This window comes from Solea solea, chromosome 21 (genome assembly GCF_958295425.1).
Source record: "Solea solea chromosome 21, fSolSol10.1, whole genome shotgun sequence".
NCBI lineage: Eukaryota > Metazoa > Chordata > Actinopteri > Pleuronectiformes > Soleidae > Solea > Solea solea.
Window position 1 is genome coordinate 5,384,079 of NC_081154.1, and position 22,545 is coordinate 5,406,623.

The 22,545-nt window shown below is 39.3% G+C and overlaps 2 protein-coding genes across 3 annotated transcripts; one reads left to right on the forward strand and one right to left on the reverse strand.

Moving 5' to 3' along the window:
* Positions 1-181: 181 nt before the first annotated feature.
* On the forward strand, positions 182-6,845 carry zdhhc16b (zinc finger DHHC-type palmitoyltransferase 16b). 2 transcript variants are annotated; one of them, XM_058620884.1, is made up of 10 exons: positions 182-473; positions 2,777-3,114; positions 3,192-3,386; positions 3,658-3,746; positions 3,827-3,855; positions 3,953-4,086; positions 5,015-5,100; positions 5,181-5,304; positions 5,387-5,457; positions 5,572-6,845. In XM_058620884.1, the coding sequence occupies exons 2-10, from the start codon at positions 2,842-2,844 to the stop codon at positions 5,672-5,674; spliced, it is 1,104 nt and encodes a 367-aa protein (XP_058476867.1). In that variant the 5' UTR covers positions 182-473; positions 2,777-2,841; the 3' UTR covers positions 5,675-6,845. The 2 variants fall into 2 exon arrangements, with proteins under 2 accessions (XP_058476867.1, XP_058476868.1); XM_058620885.1 differs by having other exon boundaries at positions 2,781-3,114.
* A 404-nt stretch (positions 6,846-7,249) lies between these two features.
* On the reverse strand, positions 7,250-22,363 carry mms19 (MMS19 homolog, cytosolic iron-sulfur assembly component). Its single transcript, XM_058620883.1, has 31 exons — positions 22,254-22,363; positions 21,765-21,813; positions 20,552-20,652; positions 20,169-20,254; positions 19,949-20,023; positions 19,478-19,547; positions 19,259-19,387; positions 19,106-19,167; positions 17,955-18,041; positions 17,790-17,864; positions 17,351-17,428; positions 16,661-16,799; positions 16,175-16,329; positions 15,204-15,282; positions 14,854-14,979; positions 14,673-14,754; positions 13,787-13,884; positions 13,508-13,669; positions 13,118-13,273; positions 12,482-12,581; positions 12,133-12,235; positions 11,695-11,772; positions 11,480-11,606; positions 10,765-10,871; positions 10,598-10,654; positions 9,773-9,959; positions 9,602-9,684; positions 9,341-9,505; positions 9,100-9,159; positions 8,880-8,980; positions 7,250-8,487 (listed from the first exon to the last, which is right to left on the reverse strand). Exons 1-31 carry the CDS (start codon positions 22,339-22,341, stop codon positions 8,457-8,459), a joined length of 3,096 nt encoding a protein of 1,031 aa, XP_058476866.1. The 5' UTR covers positions 22,342-22,363; the 3' UTR covers positions 7,250-8,456.
* Between the last annotated feature and the right edge of the window lie 182 nt (positions 22,364-22,545).

Consider the following 22,545-nt stretch of genomic DNA (forward strand, 5'->3'; position numbering starts at 1 on the left):
TTTTAAAGTGTTATTTTTTAATTTGCTGCAGCGAGATTGTTGGTTTAATTACATGTTTCACAAAACGTTACAGTATAATAAAACTTCTCTTCCCAAGATACACTGCGAGTGCTGAGTGCAACCTACATCAAAGATGTAGCAAAAAAAAAGATGTATTACGTAGACAGTATTTTTTGGAACCGAAACTTTCTGTGGTCAAACCAAGAAGTTAAAAATAAACCAAACTTATTTCATCATTCTTTAGCGATTTATGACGCAAATTATTTATAAATAATTGCAAAAATTTTCTCAGCCACGTTTGCACACCGTTAAGGATGATGGGTTTGTGTGATACGTCTGTACAATAGACAATCTAGCGCGAAGCGAACCGCTGTGTTTGCTGCAGTGAGTGGAGACCTTAGCTAACAGTTTACCCCGAGGATGACCTGACCGCCGTGACCTAGTTGGCTCGGTCGCCCATTTCACCGATCCAGGTAAAGTGCAAACTAATCTTAAAACTGGTCCACTTTGGTTCGCCTCGTTGTGCTGTATATATGTAAACGGAGTGTTAATATGGGTGGGCTAAAGGAGGCTTGGTGCAGTCGGCTTTTAGCTAGCTAACGTAAAGCATGATATGTTGGAGCAAATAGGAGGGATAAAATACTTCAATACTATACTTTCTATAGGGTTTGGCTGTCGATGCTTATCATTTTCATAGTATAATCCTAAATATAAGGTTTACAGATGATTAAAATGATGGACATGTTGTGCCTTGTTAAAGAATAAGAAAACTACACAGTATATATATATAGTTGTATTTCTATTGTCATATTATAGTCACATGTCCAGTGTGTTTTATTATCTAGATTATTTTCATCTATCCATACAGCAGAAATCACTGTATTTTAAAATGGCTGAAAATTACACATGATGATGATCATAATTGTTAATTTTTTTAATGTATCATCTAATAATAATAATTAGACGTTAATCATTTGTTTAAAATTAAGACTTCAGGCCTACACAGGTTTGTAAAATACCAATAACATAGTCGCACATCAGCACATGAAGAGCTACATGTCTGAAGTGCAGTAACTTAAATGTTTTATTCTTAAATACACCATGAAAACCTGTGGGTAAATAATTGCAGGGAGTCTGTTCTGATTGATTCACAAACTAGGACTTGGCTGATGTTCATGACTTTGTTCGTAGAAGCTACAGTGATGAAGAAAGTGAAGACTGGCAGATGTCCAGGTAAAGCTTATTACAGTGAGACACAGAGGAGGACAGTCGTCATCCTTTCTTCTAAGACCAGATTTAGGCCAACAGGTTTGTCACAGACAGAGACTGTGTTGTTCCAATCCTTAATGTTGACTGACTCTGTCGGGAACACATGATGGAGATTGGGGGTGAGATTTGGTCATATATACCGTCACTCAAAAGTTTCACTACTTCATGTCTCTCCTTGTTACAGAGAAATAAGAGATTGTTAATGAAGACAGCTCAGATCCGAGGAAAACTGACACAATGCCTGAAACAGTGAGGCATCATAGGGCCAGAGCCCGGTCTGATACATATACAGTAGTTAGTAAGGCTTGAGATAGTGTATACAGTCAAGATGCCTGGTATCTAGTGAGGGGGAAACCTTGAAAGGCGCCTAAGTTTGTGTCGTATCATAAATTATGGCTGCTTATATTGAACACCAGGTCTGTTTATAAGAACATGTGAGTAATCACATTTTTAAACTTCACACTCCGCATGGCGGCGCCATGTCTAAAAGCCCACCCCAAATGGAGATTATTATTTTTTGTCATTAAACACATTATCTTATCAGCCTACCAGCGTTTTGCAGTTATTATCAGTATCTGCATTTATATTTGTAACCCTCACAATATTATTAAGTAATAACAGAGTGTGCTACTGTGTCTCTGCTGCCCTCCTCTGGGCCATTTTGTGTCAAGCTGCTGTTTCAGCTGACGACAGCAACACGGAGTCTCTTGCTACTGCTAATTAGAATCCATTAGTAAACATCTATAAACATCACAAGAGAAGAGAATAAAAAGCTGTGACATTGTTTCTTGCTCTAAGAGGTCAGTTTACACATCATTTTTTTAGCTTAAAAAAATCATGTATAAAGTATTGATATTGTTGGAGTTTAGATTTCTACTGTACATCGGCTCCAAATATTGTTGATCGGCCTGTCTAACCTGTAACAATCAGTATTGATATAGGCCCTGAAAACTATAGATTAACACAGTGTAGAGCAGATTGAACATGAGACGTCAAACAGCAGCTGACCGATTGTCTTTGACGGTTGCTGCCTCCTCATTAGCATTATTCATGTCTGGTTTTTTTATTATGGAGAGCCCTAACAACCCTTATCTGTGTAACCAATACTCACTTTCATGGAATTGAGTATTCGGATCAGGTTGCCACTCAATTTCCTTCCACCTTTTCGTGTTCCCCCTTCTTCTTACAGGGTTACATCTCTGCATCTCCTTGAGCCAGAGGTCTCTTGAGTGTGCCGTGAATTATTAACACAAGATGTGTATTTGTCAGGGCTTAAGGGGCGTGAGCTCATTATGTGATGGCTCCTATCCTTGTTTTCTACTCTTTGATGGACAGATGACAACTGGAGGTTCCCTTTCTGGGAGAGGACGTGTCTTGAGTTGCTTCGCGTCTTTGACGATGGAAACCTCTGTGATCTTAAAGCTCCACTATGAAGAGCTGCTGTTTGTTGTCGCCTGCGTTTGTAACTGTTGGAGTGTGTTCCTGTGTGTCTGTGTTTGTTTGGAAGGTAGAGCGAGTAGGAGAGGAGGAGGAGGAGGAGGAGGAAGAAGAGGCAGTGGTGGTAGTCGTGGCATGCGTATGGGCAGCAGTTGGAAGTGGCAGCTCTCCCGGGCCATGAGACTCGCCCTGCGCTGTTGTCGGCTCTGCCGCCTGCACAGAGGAGGAGGAGGAGGGTGGTGGAACAAGTCGTGGATCGGCCGCAGGTTGTTGGAGCAGTGGAGTTACAGCAAGCTGCTGCTCAAGTCTCTGTACTACAACAGCCTCAGCAACTCAGACACACTGCTGGACTGCGTGTTTGAACCCATCTACTGGATCGTGGACAACGTGACGCGCTGGTTCGGAGTGGTGAGCGCTCTTCTACTTCTACTTCTACACCTCTTGTCTTCTCTCTCCTCACTGTCTCTCGTCTGCCTCTCACTCAGGTGTTTGTGTGTCTGGTCGTCCTCCTCACGACCTCCGTCGTGGCGGTCGTCTACCTGTTCGTCCTGCCCACGATCTTCAGCACGTACCCCGCGCACTGGATCGCCTGGCACCTCTGCTTAGGCCACTGGCTTCTCGTCATGATCGTCTTCCATTACTACAAGGCCACCACCACCTCTCCTGGAAACCCACCCAAGGTGACAAAAACCTTTAAGGCATTATAGGTAGAAGTGGAAGAACGTTCCGTCCATTTGTAGAGAATGTGCTCCACGGTATCATGGTCTCCTTCAGGGGTGGGTCGTCCTTCCTTGTGCAAATACGACAATCGATACGCCATGCCTGATATATTAATTATTAAAGTCATTCCCAATAGTTTCCAATAAAAAGATCACGAATGGTCAATGGACTTAACTTCACACTCCACTGTCAATAGAAAACTCCTCATCCTCTGTGTTTTCTTTGCTTCAGGACAATGTTCATATCCCCTCAGTGTCCGTCTGTAAGAAGTGCATCACACCCAAACCTGCCAGAACGCACCACTGCAGCATCTGCGACATGTAAGATCACTTTTTTCCCCAAGAGAGTTCATCAATAAGAAGAATGTATGCTGCAATAAACACCTTCTGTGACATTACAGGTGTGTTTTGAAGATGGACCATCACTGTCGTATCCTTTATTTATACGTTTTCATAAGAAGCAGAGTGGTTGTTTTTTTTGTGCCACATGTTGTATGACTGACATTTGACCTCAACGTGACTCTCAGCCTGGCTCAACAACTGCGTCGGCCATTTCAACCATCGCTACTTCTTCTCCTTCTGCCTCTACATGACCCTCGGCTGCATCTACTGCAGCGTCAGCAGCCGCAAACTGTTCCTGGAGGCGTACAACGCTGTGGAGGTGAGGCGGGGTGACGGACTTTACCTCCAGTTTTAGTTTCCATCACGTTTGTCTGAGGTGAATTGTTTTGTGGCGGCTGTCGGTTCCAATAAGAAAAGAAAGCAGAGTTTGATTTCACATGAGCAGAGAAACGGGAGACGGGAAAGTGATATCGACTTTCTAATCTCGTATTTGCCAGCGCGGAATAGAGAGCGACAAACAACATGGTCAACAAACGACAACAACAGGCTGCGAATGCAATTAAGGACGTGTAAGCAACGTTGTCCTGAGGCAAAACAGTGACCTCAAACCTTAGACACAGTCTTCCAGTTTTTAAAAGTAGGGGAAGAAGCAGCTCGCCACAAGGGGGCGACTGCACCGGTTCCAAATGGGAAAAGGACTTTCTTCTTCTCACTTGACTTAATAAAGTCGGTAAACATTTTCCTGAGGAGTTAATGGTTATTAGTCATTAGTTTCAAGTCTTCTTCAGTAGAACCTGCTGTCAAACTGCATTTCCAGTCGGAAACTATTTACATTAGCATTTTTGGAGATTTTAGTCATAATTCTTATAAATAAATACACGCTAGCGGCTCAAGGTTAGAGTTTCATCCTTCATTTTATGGTGGGGAAGTAGCAGAAAGTACAGGAACAGGAAGTCGCTGCACTTCTTTTCTGTCTTTCTTTCTTTTGATGCGTAGAACAAATCGTATTTCCAGTGTGGATTGGGTCGTGCAAGTAGGTCCAATTGCAGCCACTGAGGAAAACACACCCACTTAATCCTGATTGGGTCACATCAGTGGCTCGGGTTAGGGTCAGGGTTACGGTATGTTTTTCCAAGCGTGTGTTTTTGTGCAGCTGCAGACCTCAAGGCTTCACAGCTGAAGTCCGTAATCCATCTTGTTGACATAACATAAACACATTTTTTTTTTTTTCTCCCCTCGCCCCTCAGAGTTATTATCAGACTCCGCCTCCCACGTTCACCTTCAGAGAAACCACGGCTCACAAGAGCGTCATCTTCCTCTGGGTCCTGACCAGGTGAGCGACACTTCCAAATGTCTTTTTATTTTTGACTTTAAACTTAAGTTGAGATTATAAAGCGATTCGTCCACCTGCAGCTCGGTGGCAGTGGCTCTGGGAGGACTCACGCTGTGGCACGCCATACTCATCTGCAGAGGCGAGACCAGCGTGGAGCGACACATCAACAACAAAGAGACCAGAAGACTCCAAGAACAGGGCAAAGTACGTCACGAAAGTGATAAAATCCTTAAACTTGCAAGTGTTTGGTAGGAAATTAAACTTTTATCTGTTTTTTTGTGTTCAGGTTTTCAGGAATCCGTTTCATCACGGCAGAATGAAGAACTGGAAGTTGCTGCTCGGTGTCGAAAAAAGGAGGTGAGTTGGTGAAGTAACGTCGCTTTAAAGTATCAGACTGTGTTTACTATAGACGAGAGGTTGTTTTAAATATAAACAACCTCCTGAAAGCAGCTATTATTTTCTCTTCCTCAGTCACTGGATCACGCGGGTTCTGTTTCCCTCCGACCATCCTCCCAGTGGAGACGGCATCATGTGGGACTGCATCTTCACCAGGAGAGACCCTATGGCCATCTGACCTTCTGACCTTCTGACCAGCCATTCCTTAAGTTTTATTATTATTATTATTATTATTACTACTACATCAGAAGCATTTTCCCTGCATCAGACTGCAATCATTTAACAAAGGAAAAAGATGCTTTTGCTGTGTGAATGTGTTTGGACGTAATTAACTAGTGATCACCCTGTCACTGCAGACGTGAGATTATTTTTTAAAAAGGTGCTGCTGGTCAGTGCAAAACATTCACTTTTTGTTTCTCCCTAACATTTGTGATTCATTTTAGTGCAGTCTTTGCACCAGCACAACAACAACAACAACTCTGTAAAATCCAAACAAATATCAACATAAACCTGTGTGTCTTTGAGCTGAGGACAAATCCAAGGAGACATGTAAAGAAAGTTCAGTTCCAGCTGTATAGAGACAGTTAAAGGTGTTTGTGTATAATGTGTTGCGCCCCCTGCTGGCCCTCTGAGCCAACATGGCCTGCCTCAGTCACTGATATCATTGAAATATGTTTACTTTATCTTGCTTTTAGACAAGTTTTTCTGTCTGGAAAGTGAAGTTTGTGTGGATCTTGCACTGCACTGCTTACTCCCTGCACCAAAATACATAGAGAAAATCAGCAATTTTACAGCACACAGGGGTTGTTTTAAATGTGTGTTATTTTAGTGTGTTAAATCCCATATTTGGAACAAACTAACCAAACGAGGGAGCAGCAGATCAAGTTTCCCTGTGAGCTAAAAATGATGATTTTCTCTATGGCCTTTGGTGTGGGAGAGAGGGACCACTTTACAACCTCAGGTTTCCAGTTGGGGAAAAAGCCGTCTAACTGTGAGATAAAGTGGGTTAACATATTTTTAAAGTATCATAGACTTTAGCACGCTTAAAAAAAAACAACCTGAGCTGTATCACTGTATGGCAACCCTGTAACTTTTTTACAACTTAAAATAACCACTTTGACGTCATTTTTGCTGCGTAATAGAGATTTTGTGAGATATTTCTTACTACTGCTGCATGTTTACACGTGTAATGTCATCATATCATGGTTTTTTTGTAGTGTAAAGCTGATGTCCTGGTGCCAAAGAGTGAAACAAAAACAAGACTTTTCTTTTTCACGTCTCTAAAATGTCGGACTTGAAATCTATGAAACACAAACAGAAGCTGTTGTGTGCCTTGTTTTTTTTGGGGGGGGGGGGGGGTTAGTGTCTTCTTCACCTGAGACACTTTCAAGTGATAAAATGCACTGTGAATATTTTTTTTTTATTTTGTTCATTTTCACCTTCTATTCATAGACGTGTCTGATCTGCAGTTGCCATAGAAACAGGACATGATGCTGTGACGTGACTGGAGCTGTGCTCCCATTTGATTCATTCTCTCTTTTTGTAATTAAACAAAGAATTGTGTGATATTTTTGTGTGTTTTTTTTAAACACTTTAATGAATTCTTAAGACATTCATATAATATTGTCTAATTTCTCATAACTGAGATTATTCAGAATAATTTAGAGTCAGAAAGTCAGAATTCTGAGAAAAAATGTGGAATTCTGAGGTTAAAGGTTTTTTTTTTTATCATTAAAAACAACACTACAAGTCGTTTGTGTGATTATAAAGAAAACACTTTAATGACATCTTAAGTTAGACATTCATATAATATTATTGTCTCATTTCCTTGGCATAAATTGACCTCACAGACATGACTTGACAGAAACTGAGATCAACAGCGTCAATGCCTGGTTGGATATTGAGCGAGCATGTGTTGGACATAACTTTTAATCTCAACATGGACACAATTAAGACTTATCTCCACCCGGCTGATGCACACGCAGTGACATTAATCAAACTCACCAGCTGAGATGGTGAAATGACGTTTCAGGATTCAGTTTGAACGCACAAACGTTGAATTAAAACACAAAAATAGATGACGTATGTCCCATTTCCTTTCTCTCTTCATACACTTCACATGTACATGTATGTTAAACACATATAAAGTGGTTTTAAATGAATTCAGAGATGAACTTTGTCACATTTCTTTTTAACAAAAATGATGTTAAAAATACTTTTACTTCATTGTGATGATGACACAAAGCACCAGTGTGTAATAATTAGTGACATCTAGTGGTGCAACTACAGATTGTAACAAATACAGGAATCCTCCGCTAAACTCATGGCATTCCCAAACATTTCGGGGAACTACGGTGGCCTACACACACCAAAAAAGGATGTCATTCTTCCTTGTTTTGCAAGGTAAGTTTGTCACTACCCGGTGAAAAATCCCTCACCCTGACACTAACCCCTAACATGATTTTATCTTAGCCCTAGCTGGTTTGTCTATTTGGGTTGCCATAGAAACATGGTGGCACAAGATGGCGGCCCTTGCTTAAAGTCCATAAAAAGGGGATATTAGGCTACAAAAACTAAATTATCTTTATTTTAAAGTGATAACACATTCATACGTATGGGTAGTATGTTCTATTTCGATCAATACACCCTCCTAAATATTATACACACTGGTTCTTTTAAATTATAACAAAACTAAAATGTTTTGGCACAAACTCATGAAGAGAGAAAGTAAACGTTTCACATTAATATTCATCAACTAGTCTTTTCATCGTTGTACCTTAAAGACTTTTTGCTCCATTTTCTTTGTGCGTTCATGAAAGAGGGAAGTCACTACAGGAAGTAACATCAGTAAAAAGGTTAAAAACTAAATCGGCGGATTGGAGTTACACTGAGGAGGGAGACATGTTGGTCCTGGAGGTCGAGGAGAGAGGAGAGAGGAGAGGAAAGGTTGTAAAAAAAAATCACCTTCCTCCAGGACTTCCCACAAGGAACCTACACAAAACATCAGATAGAGACATGAGTATTAGGGCCACATGTAAATGCATCATTTGAAAGAGTAAAAAAAAAACATGAATTCTGAGAAAAAAGTCATAATTCTGAGATTACAGTCATGATTCTGAGATTTAAATCAGAAAGTCGGAATTCTGAGATTGAAGTTGATTCAGAAATTAAAGTCAGGAAGTCGGAATTCTGAGATTAAAATCAGAAAGTCAAAATTCTGAAAAAAAAAAATCTGAATACTGAGATTAAAGTTAAAATTCTGAGAAAAAAGTCATAATTCTGAGATTAAAGTCACAAAATTGAAATTCTGAGATTAAAGTCAGAAAATTGTAATTCTGAGAAAAAAGTCATTAAAAAAACAAAACAAAACACAGCTGACTCACCACTGTCCTCGCGCCTGCACCGCCTCGCTCCTCACCAGCCGCTTCTTGTCATCCAGAGGTCGACCCAGAGCTTGCAGCACCCGGGCCCGAAACGGCAGAATCTGGGAAGGTGAAGAAAAAAAAAAAAGAATTTCAAGACTTTCAGATGAATATAATCCCTCAATAGCAATGACTATTATTGAGAGGAAATGATCTGCATCTAAAACGTGGATTATTTCACCTCGTGTGTGGGGAAGTGTGAGAGAGCATGAAGGCAACGCAGTGAAGCGATCCGTACACTCTGCGGGAAACAAAGGTGGTTAATTAACTAACATGATGACACAAGGGAATGACTGATAAAAACACAGTATAATGCTCTGAATATTATCCAATTTATGGATTATTAATTGATTACTATCTTTAAGTGTTGTTTCCATGATTAAAACAAGTCTGAGACAGTAAAATTGGTACGTTTCTCTAACCATGGCAGGACTACAGATGAGGGTCTGCAGCCTGTTGACCAAAGCCTCGAGCTGCTGGATGAGAGCAGGCGGAGGGTCGATGAGGACGGGCTCCAGACAGGACAGCGTGGACAGCTGGACGCCCTGATCGGGACAGGACAGGGCCTCCAGGAGCAGAGACAGCAGCTGGACGGAGAAAAGACGACATTCAGCATGTTAATGACGAACCAGCTGCTTTCAGACTGCTTCATAAAGAGTTGAACAGTTTGTGTTTTTACTCACTGCTGGCAGCTCCGTGATTTGAACCTGCTTTGGCAGTTTGTTGACAATATTGGACAGAGCCTTCAGGTAGTTAGACTTCTTTTCTGAACGAAGAGACACAGTGAATGAAATTGACCAGTGATGACAGATGAATAAAGAATACATCATCTGTAAATCATGATTTCTTTGTACCTGGCTGCGCTGCGTTGAAGCCTTGAACCAACTTGGGCGAATTCTCGCTGAAGAAGCGCTGGCGGTACATGATGCGGACGTCGGCGTGGCAACCCCGGTTCAGGATATCTGCCGAGTCACTCATCAGGAGCGAGAAGCCGTCTGCTGCCATGGAACCGAGATCAGAGTTATCCAGCAGAGTGAAGAGCTTCAGAGGAAACAGAGGAAAGAAACGATTAAAGACGAATGAGAGAAAGACGAACAGACTGACTTAATGATTTAGTTACTGACTCACCAACTAACTTACTGACTTTCTTAATGACTCTCCAACTCACTGACTTACTCACTCATTTACTACATTACTTATTAACTTACAGACTTAAATACTAACTAACTACGTAATTGACTAACTGTACTAACTTAACTCATCAATTACCTAATGCCTTACTGACTGACTTAGCAACTTACTTACTTAGTGAATCACATATTAACATACTGACTTGTAGACTTACTCATTAACTTGCTGACTTGTTTGATTACTTGATAACTCACTGACTAACTTGCTGATTTAATGAATTACTGACTTACTTGCTGACTCATCAATTTAGTGACTTAATTTCCACATTTAAAACATTCCAAGGACACAGTCCGTGTTTTGCAGGTGAAATGTGAGTCTGATTTTGCCTAAAAACCTTAAACAGGGCCCTAAACGTTGTGAGCGATTCACTAAAATATAACTTTACAATGACATAATACACATTTTAAAGTCAATCCTGTTTGTATTCTTTTTACAGTTTCAGGTAAAATGAGTGCAGTATGAGAAATAAAGGATATAACAACATTTACCTTGTCAGTCAGTGATGTTGAGAGAGGATGGTATCGAAGGAGCAAAGCTTTGGCCACCTGAAGATAAATACAAAAGTTCTGTATTTACTTGTATATATATAAAAAAGATATTTAAAACATCAATTAACTAAATTTACTCATCAACAGCTGACAGTACGTCTTCTCACCCAGATCATGAGGGTAAAGGCCTGAGTGCGCACAGGTGAAGATGTAGAGTCCAGCTCTCCACACACTCTCTTCATCATCCTCTGAATTAAACTGTCAAGAGAATCACCTGAAGAAAACAAAAACATGAAAAATAAGCCTGGGTCATACAAATAATACTGATATTTTTAGGCCACATGAGACACATATCTGGATATAAAGTTGAAAAGTTCTCCTTTTAGAGGTTTGTGCAGTAACAAAACATTGAAAATACAATTAATATATTCTAAAAGTAAAACTTCTACCCTATAAAAAATACAGCAATTTCTGTATATTCTTTTTAAATATAGTTGTCACCTTTAATTTTAGATGATATCTGGTGTATTTCTTAACTCTTCAATAGTTGGCCCTAGCTCATAACTGTGGTCAAATTCAGCCATACCACAAATATTCCATCAAATAATCCATCTTAAAAGTGGGATTTTCTTATATCATCTAATGTTGAAATCATGTTTTCATTTAATATTTGATTAAATATTATAAAAAATGACTAAAAAACATAATGCAAGTAATTCAACAGCTTTTAAACCCAGTAAAAAACATCAAAGACCCCATATCACGATATGAAAACATCCAAAATCTTGTCTTATGTCATGATATTGATGATAATATCCAGCCCCAACATGAACCACAGCGTTGTATTTAATCCAGAAAAGAGTTTGAGAGGTCCGCACTGACCCTGTGATCTTTTGTTGACCAGCCCAGCAAAGCACTTTGCCGCCGAGGTATACGACAGCATGTGACTGCAGCTGCAGCTCATCTCTTCCAGCTGTGACAGCAGCTCATCCACCTGAGGAACCTCCACCTACGTAACACACACACAAAATTACAGTGTCAAAGTAAAGCTGCTAAAACAGAATTAAGCAGAATTTAAGTATTTTAAATAAACTTACACTGCGAGGTAGTGAACACACACAGCCCATGAGCAGACAAACCAGCTGAGACTGCCTCCATGACTCCCCCTGCTGTTTCTGAGGGGAAATTACAAGTCGAATTTAACACAATGTTCAGGCATACAGTAAGTGACAGGAGGAAATGGATAATGGAAAACTTCAGATAATCCAAATCTTAATTAATATAAGCGATAAAATATTGATGCTAGGGATGAGCTGATAGGTTATTCAGTATCAAGATCAAGATCACACGATCAGGATTTGCAGGATTAGGGTTTAACTGATACAACACTCAGTATTGGTATCAAATACTGGTGAAAATCAGTCGTTCAGAAGCAAAACTTGTAATAAATATAAAAATAAATCACACGTACACACATTTTGATACCTTTTCTACAGCCATATACATGTAAACAAAAAAATCCCAGAAACACAGACCTTGAGCAGCTGGATGTGTGAGGGGAAGGAGTTGTCGGGCAAAAAGGAGACGTCGTCATCCAAGAAGAGAGAGACGGTTCTCTTCGCCGTCTGCGCCGCTAACCTGGTGATCGGAAACACACAGGAAACCACATGAAAAAACGCCTTCAACGCTTCAACAACAAAGAGAGGAAAAAAGTGAGAAGGAAACTGTGGCGCATTCAGGTGTGAAAATTAGGTTTAGCGTGTTTTTCAGCTTTGAAAGAGAAACTCTGACTCACGCCAACATGGATTAAACACAATTTACTCATTAAAAAAATTAAACAAAGAAAACAAAACAAAACCAGAAGAACCAAGAGCTGGTACTGACTGTGGCTGCAGCCTGGAGCAGGAAGTACTGATGACAGAAGCCACGGCAGACAGAACTTCTTCCTCTACCAGAGGACTACGATGACCAGAGGACTCCTCACCTGCCAAATAATGAACCAGTGTGATCATGACATCAACATTAATCTTAAAACTAAGGATGCACAACATTATCAGCACAATATCTGCTGATATTGGCTTTAAAATCCCCCAATATGACTGTTTTTACTTACACCCGCTTTGCACAATGAAAAAAAATGTATATCTGACTGCTGCAACAGGGGTTCCCAGACCTTCATACATATCAAATTCAAGGATTTTCCAGCACCAATTCCCTCAAATTCAAGGAGCGAATTGTGCCGACACAGCTTAAGATGGGAGGGCGACTTGTAAGTGACGGTGTCGTAACAAACAAGGGAGACATTTACCTAAATATCACCTTAACTTCTTTCATAAATAAGTCACTTTCAATGACCCGATTTATAAAAAAGACTGAGAGACTAAATGACCTCTGCAGCTGGGTGCGAGGAAAAATGTATATATCAGTATCAATAGTTGGCCCAAGCACTACCAATATAGCAGCATATCTGTCTAAAGAGTCCAATATCGTTTAAAACCATCCATGTGTGGATCAGTTTACCCTGCAGAGCTGCTTGAAGAGCCAGGGAGAGCAGCTGCGGGACGATGGTTTCATGGAAACATTGTCCCGTCTCCTCAGTGTCCTGAACCTGCTCTGCTATTCTCTGGAGGCTGCGACACGTCATCACCACTTCATCCACCGAGAACCTGACGCTACCTAGACAAACAAACACACATACAGAGAAAACATATGTGTCAATCATAAACAATTCATGAAGTGAGGTGACCCCTCAAGGTCGTGGCTTAACGATCAAACCTAGTTTAAAAGACATAAATCATGGCTTTACTTTACAGTTCGAGTTCAAATGAAACATTACGATTTCAGTTTACACCAGAAACCACGAAAAAAGAAGAAGAAACAAAAAGTCTTTCCAGTTCCAGATCACCTCACCTGTGTGTGCTGAACTGAGGACGTCCAGGAGGACAGGCGTGGTCTCCTTGACAACACTGGGTTTGATGGACACGGCTGCCAAGACAGACAAACACCGCTGACGCACTGCATGATGGGAAGGCTGCTCAGACGATTTTCTGTTGTCGTCTTGATCCATCGGCTCTGAGCAGAGGAGAGAAAGGGGTATTTTATTGTAATTTGGCGACATTTTTTAAATGTTTTTGGGTAGCCTTTGTATTTTCATGTACATATGGGTTCAATATTATTACTTTGACTTACCAGCAAACATCTCCGCCTTTAGTCTTGGGATCAGTTTAGTGATAAAGACTGTCGGATGAAGCTCTGATAAAGCTCCGGCACATTCTACCACAGCCAGACTGGAGGACGACAACACACAAGTGGAAGACAATTATTTTCATAACCGATGAATCTATCAATTATTTTAACAACTGAAATGATGAAACTGTGATGACACACAAACTTAAAAGTAGTAGTTTTTATGATTTCTTTGTTATAGGGAGCAAAAAAATTCAAGTTTAAGCTGAAAAATGAAATAGATTTATTAAGTTATGAGAATAGTTTGTGAAATTTACTATATGATATGCAATATAATACACATTACCATGTCTCACAGTCAAAATATAAAGTAAATCAAGGCAAAAAAAACAAAAGATAAACACAAATAATACCCAGAATACAGTAAAATATACACATTATGGGTTTGACATATTGAAAGACAATTGAATAACGATGCATCATTCATTTATTCTTTTATTTAAGCGTAGGTAACGATGCTTTCCGTTGACTTTACTCTTGTTCTTTTGAAAGGTGCCACCAGTTAACACAAATTTGGGGTGAAACCTGTTTAGACCAACATATTTCCTTTCATTTAAAATATCTATGTTTGGTGCCAGTGGATCAATAATCAGATTTCAGTGATTAAGGACATGTTACATATTGCTGTATAAATGTTTTTTTCCATCTGATATTGTTGTATTGAGTTGTAGTGAACCAAAACAAATAGTGAGACTGAATGTTAAAACCAGTTGTTCTTGTTTTGTATTAGTAATTTCAATATGAGCAGGTTTTACAGTAAAAAATAACAGTGATTTTTAATAAATGAAGAAATTAAACAGACGTCAGAGTAAATATGACTAAGACAGACCTGACTTTGTCATTGTTCTCCGTCAGCAGCAGCCTAATCAGATGATCTACAGCCAGGTCAATATCAGAGTCCAGCAGCAAACCTGACAGAGGATAAAAAAAACAAAACAAACATGACTGAAATAAAAAATCTGACTCGGATTAAAGCGGTTTAGATTAAGTAGAGATTGACAGTCTCTCACCCGTTTGCTGAGACAGTGACGTGAGCAGGGAGGTGGCCGTGACCTGCAGACTGGAGTTGTTCTCCGACAGAGCTGAAAACACGGTGCTGCACAGAGACGCGCGGAAATCTATAAACACGCTCTCTTCTAATGAGGAGCAAGAAAAACACAACATGTTACTTAAAAATATCCTTTAGAACAACTTAGAACAGTATAAATGAACAAAACCATGCTTCAAAATACATCTTTAAAGCTCCTTCTTGACATTTAACAACAGACAATCAGTTATATTACAATATTATAGAGAAAGTTCCTTTTGCTTTTTTGAGCACTTATGGAGAAAATTTATCACATATGATGAGAAAACTCACCGTTCTCTAACGACTGACTGGTTTTTACTGCTTGAATGAATTTCAGCACGACCTCCAGTAACGTCCGTCTCTGCGAACACTGCTCACACAGGGGGAACAAAATAAGGACATCTTGTTTTTTATAGAGTTCCTGGTTCTTACAACAGCAACATCAAGTAGGAGCTAATGTTAGCACACAATTATTTAAAGATATATTTAAAGATGTTTCTTCACCTATTTTGCTTAGTAATGGAAGAGACTTGCACATAATTAATGCTGCAGATAATAGAAAATGTGGCTCTTTTGAAGAATTCCAACCATAATCATTAAAAATATGAATATATTTAGATAAAAAATTGGACTCTAAAGTGGTTTGAGTAACTTAACAGTAGATCCTGCGGTGATACTTTAAACTTTAACCATAAAAAACCTCAGGTTCAGGTTCAAAATATACAGTACAGCCTAGAATCACATCAGACAGTTTGAAGTAATCACCAAGTTGTCCAGCATGTGTGAAGTGCAGCAACTTCCTGTCAAAACTATTTCAAAAAACTGTTTCAGGGAAAAATAAAATCATGTTATATTTTGTTTTAGTAGTTATTCTTATAAAATAAATACACATTCAGGGTTTAGTTAAGGATTAGGGGTTAAGGGTTCTTTTATTTTATGGCGAATGGCAACAACAACTGTTTCAAGACAATAGCAGCAACAGGAAGTAGCTGTACTTTCACACATGCGTAGAATAAATCAGGTTTCTGGTACAAATCGAGGGAGGACACAAAAAACAAAACTGTCCCCTTGAGTGAAGCTAATAGTTTGTGATCATGCAAGACTTGACCACAATATACCCACAAGGTTTCTGCAGAGGATGCAGGAAATTACATATTTATTAAAACACTGATCAAAGGATTTAAAACAAATAAATTCAAATGAAGATTGACATGAAATGGACAATTAATTTTATCATGAAGTAAAGAGACATGTGGATGTACCTGTGTCCTGTTGCTGTACTGCTCAAGGAGAGAAGGCATGACGGCTGTAGTGACAATGTGGCTCGCCCTGGTGGAGGCGCTGCATGCGGCCTGCAGCAGTTTGGCACTGGGCCACACGAGCTTCAGGTCAGGCTCACATAGGTGGTGTTTGCAATCTGAAATGTGGGGGAATAAAAAATGGAAAATATTAGCCAGATTAATCGGATGCTACTTGTCAACATGAGTTAACTGGTAATAATCTACTGGATTCTGGATACTGTCTTGCTTATATTCACTACTTTGTGTCTCATCCTCCTGAATCTAAATCTGCTATTAAGCATCTTTCCCTTTATTGAGATTAATTTATTGTTTGTACACTGTCCCCAATACAAATAAAGGTTATTTTACTTTATTACTTGATGTGAGGTGGTTGTGAAAGGTTATTAATAATAATAATTTAAAAACAAATGTGATTAAAAATACATATTTAGATGTGTGGCATTTCACCTGTGAGAACAAGATCCAGGAAGGTGCTGAGCGAGTCTTCAGAGTCAGAGCTGAGCACCGCACGAGACAGACAGGAAGTGAGTGCGGTTATAGCGGCGAGGCCTGCAGATTCAACCCTCTCACTGGAAGTCTGAAACACCTGCAATCAAAACAGTTAGACCAAACTTTAGCTTCAGACGCAGTCAGGTGTGATTACACCAGAAGCTTGTTTGTGTTTGTGATTGATTTGTTAGATGTGATTACATGTAGTTTTTCCTCTAGAGAACAGGATAAAAAAACCTCATCATACATCTTTGGCACAGACTTCATCTTGTTTCCTTGGCTTTTAAAAGTGAGAGAAACTGGATTTGTCGACTTCTTTACCTCTGTATTTTGAGTTGAGGTCACTCCTGATGAATCATCGACTTTGCTCTTTCCCCTCATCATAATTTAAATCATCTAAATAAGACAAGCTAATGCAATAAAAATGGACTAAACTAATTTCATTGTCAGTCTACAAAGATCTTTCCTGTTGTTGAGGATTGAAGTGAGTGAAAAGACATTTTTCACCTGCAAAGAGCTTCTACTGACAAAATACACACTTACAAAAATGTCCCAACAAGATGTACACATCACATACAAACATAAACAAAACAAAATCATACACAGTATTTTTATGGAGCCTCTACAATAAATTGGTTCCAGACAAACCTCTCTGCGCAGTGATGTCCACAGTCCCTCGAGAAAATCTGCAAAGTCCTTGTGTTCATATTGTGACACACAGGCAGTCTGAAAAAAATAAATAAATAAATTCAAATTTACTTCTGATCAGAATCTGAAATACCATTCTGATGCCAGGGAGAAATTAGTTTAATTATATTACAGTGGCTTAAGCCAAGAACTGAAATACTGTATGTTCAGACCAAATTACAATAAAAAGACATAAAATGTAAGTGTGACAGTATATAAACTAAAGTTTGTTAATAGTATGTGCATTAAAATACAATAAACTATTAATAAATGTAGATGTACAAGCATTTGTGTCTACTCTTGACTGATTACATGACAAAATGAGTATAAGTGATATTATATTCGATTTCAAGGGTTTCGATGGATGAAATGTGCACAGGAAATGTTACTTGAATCTCACCAGAGTCAGCAGCGAGTCCAGCTTCGCACTCTGTACGTCCGAGTCCAACTTCTCGATGATGAGCGGCAACAGAAACTGTAACCGTGCAGAAAATAAACACTAATCATTAAAAGGCCCCCGACAGCCAAAGAATCTCCAAAAATAAATAATTTAATAAGGCAGTACCTCAGCAAATTTCGGAGTCCCGGCAAGGACGGACCTCAGAGTCTCGATCAGTTCCTCTTTGGTGATGCCGTGAGGGTCGTTAGGAGGCTGCAGATAAAAGAAGAAGGTAAAAAGGCAATTAAAGCACAAAGAAAACACACACGAGGACATTAACAGCCAAAAGGCCGCCGTCAAGTGAAACCCAAATGTTCTCAAAACGTCTAAATCCATTACATCAGAAAAAACTGTGCAGTAAGAATCATTTTAGTCTCAGACACACAGGTTTTAGGGCTGGATGATATTAAAATATTTATTCAAGACAAAAAGTGTACCGAAATATCATTTTTAGATTAAATATTGTCCTGACCTACACATCGTATTTTACAGACAGAGGAAAACATTTCAAGAAAAATATCTCATCTTCAAAAGCGACGGTATATACAGTATCGTAGCCCAGTCCTACAATGTTCAATTAATTTTAAACCAATTAATCTACTTTAATAAATGTGGTATCTTTAGTAAAAGTAAAACGTTTCTTGATTTTAATGAGTGAAAAATATGGTCGTAGATGTTTTGCCTGATTGCACTTTACTTTGAATTTGTTGAAAATAACCCATACATTTAACGTATTATTTTGATCCTTTATTCTCTATTTCTGTGTTTAAAATAGTTGTGACCTCATCCTGTCTAAACCCTATTCAGCCTTTCTTGGCCAGGACAGTCTTGCAAAAGAGATTTTTAACCCTGGTTGAATAGAAGTTGAATACAAAAAAAATCTTTTAATCTTTTCATTTGAAATTATAGTTACACTAGAAGCATTTTAATCTTCTCAAACTGGATGAATAGACATGTATTTTTGATTTAAAACTTTTAACTCCAAAATACAAGAAGCTAACCTTCATATAAAAGGACATTTATTCTACCATTTGTTTTTGGTGAGGTAACAGCCATTCACTGACAGGTTAACATATTGATATGCATCATGTTTGTGCGCAGAGAGTCAACAAATGATTGCAGAGATGTGGGGGACGATTGTGTGACAAATCGTTGCGTTATTGTTTCCTACAGAGTTTGTCTCGGGCCACAGGAAGTGGCTGATGACATTTCTGTCTGTCACACTCCCCACTCTCATCAGCCCTCAGTCCAAAGCAGCTGAGTAAACAGGGACTTACGGGGGTGAAGTCAATGGGGAAATAGCAGGACGTCACTTCGAACAGCTCCTCTGCGAATTTACCTGAGACGTGGGAGAAGAAATAAACAGGATCAGCTCAAAATCTGAAAAGCATGGACATAAACAAGCTTTAAGAAACTAGAGGAGTTGATACCTAGATTGTAGCCTCTCTGGATGATGATGTTTGCGATCTGGAAGGCGAGCAGGAGGTTGCGAGGATCCCGCTCACCGTCCATGGACTGAACGAAGCCAAATACAAAATCGGAGCCCAAACCCTTCAGTTCTGTCGATCGATCGCACACAAGAAAAATCACTCTTTAATTCAGCTCTGACTTCGTCCGGAATCACACCGACAACGAAACAAGACTCTTACCAGCCTCTCTCGTCTCCATGAGGTTGATGAGCATGGTGTAGACGCATGATCTCTCTGCCAGCATCAGAGACTGCAAAAATAAAGCCATATTCATGTTTTATTTACTAACAATGCCTCAATTTCAGAGCAATTTAGTGGGGATGGTAGAGAAGCAACTAACGATTATTATCATATTTATAATCTGTCGATTATTTTCTTGGTTAAGCGAGTATGTGTTAGGTCAACAAAATGTGTGAAAGTGTTTCCCAAACCTCAAAATGATTTTTAAATTCAGTTTTAATTATTTCTTTGTCAACTGTAGCAAAGGAACCAGAAAATGTTCACGTTGAAGAAACTTGATCAGTTACTGTGACTGCTAAAAAAAACCCTAATCTTTTAGCTATGATTGTATTTATAAAACCAAAACATTTTGACTCCAATGACGACCTAATTTGTGGCAACTCTTCACTCCAACACGAGGATGAACCTCACCTGCACGTGAACGTCCTGAAACAAAGACCGGAGCATAGACACAGCTGAGCCAGGAGGCAGCGCCGTGCATTTTGTCTGGAAAATACATAAACATACACACAAAAAACTAAATGTCTGCGTGACTCTCTGCTGGGCCACATCTGAAATTTAGCAGTTAGTGAATGATACCACAGGGTGTTTTCACACATAGTTGATGAAAATCTATAACGGACAGACTCACCAGTGCTCTGAGTCCCTGTAAGACAGACGGGGTGATGACGTAATGGTCCTTTAATCGGTTCTCATAGAACGCAATGAGGACTTCCACTGTGGGAGACAGACATGGAGACATGAAGACATTATTAAATAATGTGAATGCAGTATTTTTTGGCCGATACGTTTGGTTTTTTATTTGTTTTTTCTATCTAATAAAAAATTAACAAATAACAACAAATGACACATTACACTGCTTAACTTAAACATTCAGTTTCTAAATAAAACAAGTTCTTAATGAGTATATTTTCTGGTTTCTTTTCTCCATCTAGCAAAGAAATAATTTGCGGGCCAAAGAAGACATTTGAGAACATCATCATCAGATTTGGGGATTCATTCAGTGACGTGTACCTTCTTTCTCGGTGAGATTTCCGTAGCACTCTTGCAAAACCTCAGACAGCAGCTGGACTCCTCTGGCTCGTGTGTGAGGCTGAGTACTCGTCAAACTCAGTCTGAGATAAACATGAAGAAGGAAACGTAAAGGTTTCATCAAATTAACACTTTAGTCCCACAACCTCTATTCTCTTACATCATGTGACAAAACCATAAACAGATTACATGAGATAAAATGACTCGACAGTGCTGTCAAGTTGTTGTTCCTCTTCTTATTAGCAAAGCCAAAAAGAATATGTTTTTGCCCATGTTTGTTTTGTTTTTCAGAGCAAAGACCTCAATTTGATAGGGGTGTCCGTTTTGACCCAAAAGGGTTTTTTAATTTTATTTTAGTAGTGATTTAGATATGAATTTCTTTAAAACAATTGTTAATCTTGTGTGATAGAAGACTGGACTGACACTCAAAGGTACGTTTTCTAGTTAGCTCCACGAAAGAGGTTACTTTTTAGGCTTTTTTGTCTTTTTGTTTGTCTGTGAGCAGCATCACTCAAAAAAGGAGGGATATGGATGACGTTTTCTTGAATACAAGTTGTGCATTTTCTGATTTCTTTCTGTACTAACCTCTTCCTAGAAGGTTATTTTTTTGACTACAGTTTGTTTTTAAGCAAAATAACAACCGCGCAAAAAAAATAAAGGACGAATTTTGGGTGAAATCTTCAGGGGATGTCGTTTATGGCACGAGGAAGAAATGATTTGATGATTCCAGATACTGGATTTTATTTTTAAAGATTGTTGAGTGTATTCTCTGGCATTTGCAGCAAGATGACCCACTGGTTTGTAACCCGGTCGGAACAAGGGCCTTTCGGCATGGAGTTTGTATGTTTTCCCTGTGTGCATGGGTTTTCTCCAGGTTCTCCGGTTTCCTCCGACAGTCCAAAAACATGCAGATTTGAGGATTTGAGGTGTGAGAGTGGACGGTTGTTTGTCTCTATGTGGCCCTGTGATGGACTGGCGACCAGTCCAGAATCAGAATCCTTTTATTATCCCGAAGGAAATTGTTTTGTTACAGAGTGTACCCGAGAGTGTCCCCGCCTATTGCTGAGTGCTTTCTCTTGTTTGTGAGCAGCAAACACTGACATATTCAAGGGACATACGTTACTAGCCAGATATTTTGACAGTTTTTTCTCTAATAATTGTTGGTGTTGTGTTTCAGAGGAGGTTGACAGCTCACCCCAGTGCTTCCACCAGCTGCAGAACGGTGAACTGTCCATCTTTGACAGCTGAAAACAAAAAAACACAAAAAAGAACACTGAGCAGAACACACACGAGGATTTCCCTCTGCTGGTTATTTACCTATAGATTCACTAGAGTTCAAAGGTCCAGAGTTCAGCCACAGTATGCTTTCACGGACACTTACACAAAAGCTAACATCTTTTAAAAGAACTAGCAATAAAAACTAGTTATGTGACAGTGACATTAAAAACTACTAACACATTCACTTGGTACTGCTGGGGTGATAAAGTGAACAAGTGTGTGTTTTCAGTGTGTGTGTGTGTCATGAGGCCAAACACCACACAGGATGTTGTGCTGCTAAGTTAGCTAGTAACAGCATCATGCCGCATCCGCTGGAGCTTAGCGGCTTCAATAACGTTTTTGTTTTTTTTTACAGCGAGCACCTTTGTAGACATGGAGAGACAAATAAAAACAAAGACTTGTTTACCAGTTGCTGCGTCTTTAGCTTTGCTGTCTTGTAGTCCAGAGACAAATTCCTCCACCAGCGACTGCAGCAGAGAACTGTCCGCAGCCATGGTTTGTCAGCCTCTGTAGCTCCACTGCAACTGCGCATGCGCGGAAACTTGAACACAAAAAAGTCACTTTCCGATTCTTTTTTATTATTATTATTATTTTAAATAAACAGTCACCCTAAAGGTGCAATTAATTTAAATCCTCATTGATGTGTTTCATTATGCAAATGTTAATGGAAACCACAACATGTTGGGGTTTTTTTGGTG

What these genes read in the sequence shown, in the direction of transcription:
- zdhhc16b (XM_058620884.1), top strand. Translation starts at nt 2,842, where the DNA reads ATGCGTATGGGCAGCAGTTGGAAGTGGCAGCTCTCCCGGGCCATGAGA. An exon ending in CACTGCAGCATCTGCGACAT is followed by an intron (nt 3,747 to 3,826) that starts GTAAGATCACTT and finishes GTGACATTACAG; the next exon opens with GTGTGTTTTGAAGATGGACC. An exon ending in GAAGATGGACCATCACTGTC is followed by an intron (nt 3,856 to 3,952) that starts GTATCCTTTATT and finishes CGTGACTCTCAG; the next exon opens with CCTGGCTCAACAACTGCGTC.
- mms19 (XM_058620883.1), bottom strand. Translation starts at nt 22,341, where the DNA reads ATGGCTGCGGACAGTTCTCTGCTGCAGTCGCTGGTGGAGGAATTTGTC. An exon ending in CCAGAGAGGCTACAATCTAG is followed by an intron (nt 19,168 to 19,258) that starts GTATCAACTCCT and finishes CCCACGTCTCAG; the next exon opens with GTAAATTCGCAGAGGAGCTG. An exon ending in AAAGGCGGAGATGTTTGCTG is followed by an intron (nt 13,670 to 13,786) that starts GTAAGTCAAAGT and finishes TCCTCTGCTCAG; the next exon opens with AGCCGATGGATCAAGACGAC.